Source organism: Sardina pilchardus, chromosome 4 (assembly GCF_963854185.1).
Source record: "Sardina pilchardus chromosome 4, fSarPil1.1, whole genome shotgun sequence".
In the NCBI taxonomy this organism is placed as follows: domain Eukaryota; kingdom Metazoa; phylum Chordata; class Actinopteri; order Clupeiformes; family Clupeidae; genus Sardina; species Sardina pilchardus.
The window spans coordinates 19,592,760-19,600,259 of NC_084997.1; the positions used below are offsets into that span (position 1 = coordinate 19,592,760).

A 7,500-nucleotide genomic window follows, 5' to 3' on the forward strand; every position below is an offset into this window, starting at 1 on the left:
TGCAAAGACTCATTCACACACAAGGACCCATTACCCTCCTTTTCTTTTTGCCCACATTTTTTTTAATCTTTCTTTCACTTTCTGAAAACCGTTCCCACCTGTGTGTATGTGTGTGTGTGTGTGTGTGTGTCTGGAGGGCTCTAAGCTCTCTGCTGTGCTAAATTCAGTCGGCCACATCATTTTATTTCCAGCAAGTGGCCAAATGACAATTGCACAATTAAACTGAGCCGGGGCATTGTTGAACGCACATTAAGTGGCAGCGTGAAAGGGGTGTGTGTGTGTGTGTGTGTGTGTGTGTGTGTGTGTGTGTGTGTGTGTGTGTGTGTGTTTGAAGCTGAAAACCTGACACACTCTTTTTGTGCGTTAATTGGCTGTTAGCAGGGAAATGAATGGTGGGCAGGGGAGAGGTGCTCTGGTAAAGGTTGCTCTAATCCAGAGAGGGAGGGAGGGAGAGAGAAGGGGCTAATAACCTGTCTCTGTGTCTCTCTCTCACACACACACACACACACACACGCACACACTCCCCATTTCCTTTTCCTCTCTCTCTCTCTCTCTCTCTCTCTCTCTCTCTTCTCCTTTTTCTGGTTTATGTCTTTTACACACTTCCTTTTTATCTCTACCTACTTTTTACTTTCTCTATTTTTCATTCACCCCTCTGTAGTGTGGGTGTGGGTGGGTAAGGGGGGGGGCAGTGTGCATTGGGAAATCTGCAATTATTACATGCGTCCATTCACACCAACTCAGTCCACTTATGAATGATGTCTCCCCCCACGTGTAATGAAGCAGTGGCACTGACACAGGGCCCCACACTGGCCCCTGGGGAACCCCAGCGGGGAGCAGGCCCTGTTATGACTGGAGCTTAGGAGGTTAATGACCAGGCACACACGGCCCGGCCGTGCTAATTCACACGTAATGGCGCTGTCTGTGGAAGGTTAATGATGCAGGTTACTGTGTGAGCTGCCAGTGAGTGGAGGAGTGATGTGTGGTGGTGGTGGTAGTGGTGGTGCGGAGTGAAAGGGAGAGGGTGGTGGTGGGTTGTGAAAGGTATAGCGTGGTGGGGTGTGGAAGGTATAGGGTGGTGGGTGGTGGGTGGTGGGGTGTGGAAGGTATAGCGTGGTGGGGTGTGGAAGGTATAGGGCGGTGGGGTGTGGAAGGTATAGCGTGGTGGGGTGTGGAAGGTATAGCGTGGTGGGGTGTGGAAGGTATAGGGTGGTGGGGTGTGGAAGGTATAGCGTGGTGGGGTGTGGAAGGTATAGGGTGGTGGGGTGTGGAAGGTATAGGGTGGTGGGGTGTTGAAGGTATAGGGTGGTGGGGTGTGGAAGGTATAGGGTGGTGGGGTGTTGAAGGTATAGGTGGGCAGTGTTGGGGCGGTCATTGCATTTTCATTTTGAACTGGAGTAGTATCCTTAAGATGGACACTGGGATGAGAGATGGATGGATAGTATTGGGGCATGGTGGTAGTGAAGAGGGTTGGGGGGATGCTATGGTTGACATGGCAATGCTGAGGTTGTCATGGCGTTTAGAGCTGGGGAGGATCTTCTAAGCCAAGGTAGTTTAATGATGCCACTGACACTCTGAAGCGGGTAACTGTTTGGGTGAATGGGGTTTTGAGCTGCTGGGGCTATGGGGTGGAACCTGTCCAATCAAGACTGTCAAGGCATGACCTTTTAAGCTTACAGTAATTGAACTGCTTTTTTCCCTCTTTCTTTCTCTCTCTCTCTCTCTGTGTGTGTGTGTGTGTGTGTGTGTCTCTCAGTGGCGTGGGCCGTAACTGGGGATGGGCATCTGCTGGCAGCAGTATCCTGGCCGAGTTTGGTACGCTGCACATGGAGTTTGTTCACCTCACCTACCTGACTGGAAACCCAGCGTACTACCAAAAGGTACAGTGTGTGTGTGTCTGTGTGTGAGAGTGAGAGACAAAGACAGTCAGAAGTTGGCTACATTAGAAAAGGGATAGAAGTTTGGAATGGAAGATGGTGTGTTTACAGCTGTGGTAGTCTCAACCTGTGGACTATCAGTGTGTGTGTGTGTGTGTGTGTGTGTGTGTGTGTGTGTGTGTGTGTGTGTGTGTGTGTGTCTTTGTGTCTCTGTCTTTATAACTACAGTATGTGTTATGTGTATGCATTTGTGATTTTTTTTTTTTTACTGTCCTACACACTTTTGTGGAGAGCGGCTGTTTAAAGTCCTGTCTGCTCTCTCCTTCTGCAGGTGATGCACATACGCAAGCTGCTTGCCAAGATGGACCGGCCCAATGGCCTCTACCCCAACTACCTGAACCCGCGCACTGGCCGCTGGGGCCAACGTGAGTACCCACCGCCCCTCCACCACCCCCAGGGGATGCCCCCCCGTGGGTTAGCTTGGGTTAGCAGCTCAGGGACTTGTCAATGCAAAACAGGGACCGCATGGCATTGTGTCCTTATACTCTGAGGAGGAGAAGAAGGCAAAATCAGTCGGCTGCATATTGGCAGCAGTGGGGGCAGAGTCTGAGCACTGTTGAGCTCTGAGGCAATCTGTTGTCACACACGACTCACACAAACACACACAGATGTATGCACACACTCACAAACACACCCACATATGCTTCATACATGCGTACAAACATGCACACACTTCTCAGAACTCTCTCACACTCACACACACACACACACACACACTCACAAACTCCTCGGAACTTACACACACACACACACACACACACACACACACACACATACTCCTTGTGGCTTATTTGCTGCTCTTCCTCCAGCCCGTGACTGAAGATATAAACTTAATGGTTGATCTCCATCTCCATTTTAATTAGTTTGTGTGTGTATGTGCACATATGTGTGCGTGTGTGTGTATGTGTGTGTGGGCGTGCAGCCCTTTTTAATAAACATCTGTAATTACTTGTAGAGAAACACTCAGGCGTGCTTTAGCTAACTGTTAATTACAGTGAGTGGTGAAGTTTTAATTACTGTGTGTGTCTCTGAACACCAAACCCGATCAAGCCAGAGTCACTCTCACATACACACACACACACACACACACACACACACACACACACAGTACTCAACATTGTTACCTGCTGCAGATCACACACACACACACACACACACACAGATTCAGATATGAGATCATTGAGATTAGTCTTTCACACGCACACACACCCCACTGAAGTAAATTACTTTCGGCTAACTTGTGTCCAGTTTGTACACTCCTTCTGTGTCCGACAATACTCACCTTACAGCCAGCAGATGACGGATACGCAAGCAATGTTGTGCCCTCCTTTTCAGAGGAGGTGTGTGTGTGTGTGCGGGATTGTGACTGCATGTTCATGAGTTAGAGTGTGTGAGTTAGAGTGCATATGATGTGACTGCATCCATCTAGTGTGCGTGTGCGTGTGTGTGCGTGTGTGTGCGTGTGTGTGTGCGGGGCCCTGCGGTGTGTGAAGTGAGCTGGAGATGGGGAGTTAATGAGAGACCTTTAGTCCTGCTCCCTTAATGAGTTATGGTGTGATTGACAGGTCATTATCCTCCCCACTCTGATGTCCTATAGATCCCTGGGTCTGCTCTCACACCAGCTCCACATTAGACCTGCCTATCTTCCCCATCGTGCTCTCTCTCTCTCTCTCTCTCTCTCTCTCTCCTTCTCTCTCTCTATGTCTCTGTCTGTCTTTGTCTGTCTGTCTATCTCATTCGGGCTCATAAAGGTACTTTATCCCTCTCTATCTCTCTCCCTCTCTGTTCGTCTTTCTCTCGTATTCTCGTACTCTTCACTCTCTCCGTAATCCTCGTCCTCATTCTTTCCTTCTCATCTCCCATATCTCTAAATCTCTCCATTTTCTGTCTTTCTGTCTCACACACCTCCCTTTGGCCTCTTTCTTTCCACCTCTCCCGCTCTCCTTCTCTCTTCTTCTTATTCTACATCTCTCTCTTTCTCTCCATCTCTCTCTCTCCATCTCTCTCCCCACATCTGTCTCTCTCTCTCTCTCTCTCTCTCTCTCTCTCTCTCTCTCTCCTCTCTCTGTCCTCTCTCTGTCTCTGCACTCTCTCTGGTCCAGTATGAGTTTCTCTGTAATAAGGAGGCCAGGCTGGTGTGAATCAGATAAGATGGGGGGGACCGATAGCCAGGCAGCAGCAGGATATTGGTTTAGCAGTGCAGAGTGCACAGACAACTCAGTAGCTCCACGCAAACCAGCACAGCCACTGGGACTGAACTACTGTAGCACCAACACTGCACCGTCTCTCTCTGTGTTTGATTCCTAATGATAATAATACATAAAGAACATCATCACATCAACAAATGAAGTAAGAACGATAAAGAAGTAAGTAATGAAGTAAGAACGATAAAGAATACACAGTGACAATCATAAGAGAGAATGACAACGCCATTAGGAAATTGACGCCGCCGTTATGAAATTGATGCTAACATGCAGACGTTATGTGTGAATGACACCGACCGACGGCAGATGACCGAATCTCCGCGTGGTTGAACAGGTTGAACGTGGCTGAACACGCACATGAACAGAATCTCCGCATGTTCACGGCTTCGTTCAGACACAAGCTCATTTACATAATGTCTGTCGGAAATACTAAGAGGGGAGGAGTGTGAGAGCCGGCTAAGTTTAGAGCTCCAAATAGCTGGTTATGCTGTTGAGATAGACGAGCCAACCGCTTGTCATCCGCAGAACATGCAGACCCTAGGTCACACACACACACACACACACACACACACACACACACACACACATTTGCATGTCCTCTAGTGGGGCTACTGTGTGGGAGCTCACTAGCTGCCCAGCTCCTTATTGTTATATCTGTCCTTCTAACAGTGACATTTCTGAGACATTCATTACTGTAGACACACACACACATTTACACACACTAATTATCTGTCTGACTGTGTGTGTTTGAGTGTGGGATTTGACAGCTCCGTCTTGCAGCACCTGAAACAGTGGCTGATTGATGTTCTTGTCCCCAGCTTGTCTTTTGATTAAGAGAACATTATTCATTAGCCGCTGCCCGCTTGATTGACAGCAGGGTCAGCCAGTCACCTCTAGACAGATGGGTGGGGCGGTGCAAGGGATTAAAATGAGGAACAGTCTGTTCTCATTACCTAAGCAAACCAGCCACACACACATACACACACAGAATATGCTTGGTACTTTCTCTGTCCACACCACCACAACATGCACAAACTTTCACACAAACTAGCACACACACACACACACACACACACACATTGTGCAAATGCCTTTGTTCGGTTGAGCAGGAAAAAAATCTCAGCTTAATTTCAGCTTCCCTTTCTGGTGCTTGATTTCATGACTGAGTGAGCAGGCATTTGTACGCACACACACACACACACACACACACACACACACACACACACACTCACTCACTCTCTCTCTCTCTCTCTCTCTCTCTCTCTCTCTCTCTTTCACACACACACACACACACACACACACACACACACACACACACACACACACATATACACACACACACACACACTCCCCCATCATTCTCTGGCTTAATCACCTCAGTCTGTTCCATCACCTGCTAATGCCTCCCCTCTCCCAGGCCCTCATCAGAAATACACACACACACACACACACACACACACTCACACACCCTCAGTATTAAACACATTTCTCCCTTTGTCCCTTTCTGTCCCCTCCCTCTCTTTCCGACTGCATGCCTCTCCATTTTCGATTGTGAGTGTGTGAGGTTGAGTGTGTTTGTGTGTGTGTGTGTGTGTGTGTGTGTGTGTGTGTGTGTGTGTCCCTCCCTCCATGTTGGGTTTGTGTTGGAGTTTCCTTTCCTGGAATGTCGTACTTCTGAGGATCTGGGGACTTTGTATGCTTCAAGCTTTTGGTCTGTGGATGTTATGACTTGTGGTACCTACATAAACTGTACTCACACAATTACCTGCCCAGCTGTGTGTGTGTGTGTGTGTGTGTGTGTGTGCCCGCGCCCAACCCCATCCCATCTGCACTGTGTGACAAACTGTGCAGGTTGTTTGGCCATAAAGAAGAAGAACACACCCAGCCTCTTACACAGAAGCCGTTCATCACCCACAATGATTCAGGACACACACACACACACACACACACACACACACACACACACACATACAGCCCAGTCTAGTCCCTCTGCCTCCACACTAGTGTAACATTTAACAACAACACAGGGTATATGACAATGACTTACTAAAGATTACTAAACCTCTCACACACTCCTCTCTCTTACACCAGCGTGTGAATGGGATGTGGGATGATTCAGTGGTCTTTAATATCACTGACTGCTTGGCTACTCTCACTGCAACTAACTAAGCACAACTTCTCTACAAGCCCCAGACTTTCTCACCTGCTGTGATTAGTAGAAACTATGTCTGTCCTCTATCTCTCTCTCCCTCTCTCTCTCTCTCTATCTCTCCTTCTGCCTCTTCCCTCTGTCCTCCCAATCTCGTCTTCATCGCCGCCCCCACCCCCACTCACGACCCAAGACTTTCTCTCATTTCCTCTCTCTCGGCTCCTCTGACTTTCTATGTTCATGTTTCTCTCTCTCCCTTTCTCTCTCCCATTCTCTCTCCCTCTCCCTCCCTCTCTCTCTCTCTCCCTCCCTCCCTCTCCCCCCTCTCACTTTTCTATCTCCAGCTCTAGTCAGTGATAAATGAATAATTCAGTAGAAACTTTCCTCCCTCTCTTCTCTTGCCACAGGCGGAATGAGACAGAGAAATCACCCCCATTTGCATAGAATGCATCTTAAACTTTCAGCCCCGACAGTCTCTCTCTCTCTCTCTCTCTCTCTCTCTCTCTCTCTCTCTCTCTCTCTCTCTCTCCCTCTCTCCCTCTCTCCCTCTCTCCCTCTCCCACTCGCAGGCTTATCGCAGTCCTGTAGTTTGCTGTGACAAAATGTCTTTATCTTCTATTGTTTGCGATGCTGTGTCTGTTTGCGTAGATACTTTGTGCTGAAGACCCTGAACACAAACATCTGACTGGATACATTTCACATAGTGTTGTCAGATACAGTGTGTGTGTGTGTGTGTGTGTGTGTGTGTGTGTGTGTGTGTGTGTGTGTGTGTGTGTGTGTGTGTGTGTGTGTGTGTGCGCGCGCTCTCTAACTGTGTGACTTTTACGGGTGTGAACCTTTTCTTTGACCCCCTTCCACTGTGTCGTGCGCTCCCTGATTCAGTCAGACCCTGCTGGTAAAAGTGTGTGTCCTTAATCAGTTGCTAGGCTTGCGGCCTTTCAGCCACAGCTAGCAACACACAAACACACACACACTAGCCCTTGGATTCTCATACTACACTGAGTCATTGTTAAGCAGCACTCAGCAGTGACTGATAAAACGAAGCCTGACTGAGTGTGTGTGTGTGTGTGTGTGTGTGTGTGTGTGTGTGAGTGTGTGTGAGTGTGTGTGAGTGTGTGTGAGTGTGTGTGAGTGTGTGTGAGTGTGTGTGTGTGTGTGTGTGTGTGTGTGTGTGTGTGTGTGTGTGTGTGTGTGTTGTGTTGGCATTATG

The 7,500-nt window shown here is 48.5% G+C and overlaps 1 protein-coding gene across 5 annotated transcripts in view; it reads left to right on the plus strand.

Annotated features, from left to right (window-relative positions):
- The window catches only part of man1a2 (mannosidase, alpha, class 1A, member 2), a 131,186-nt gene that overhangs the window by 107,504 nt on the left and 16,182 nt on the right, over positions 1-7,500 (plus strand). For all 5 annotated transcript variants that reach the window (XM_062534449.1, XM_062534450.1, XM_062534451.1 and 2 more), the window contains 2 exons: positions 1,757-1,880; positions 2,209-2,302. In XM_062534449.1, the coding sequence (XP_062390433.1) occupies positions 1,757-1,880; positions 2,209-2,302 (218 nt within the window). The remainder of the gene's footprint in view (positions 1-1,756; positions 1,881-2,208; positions 2,303-7,500) is intronic.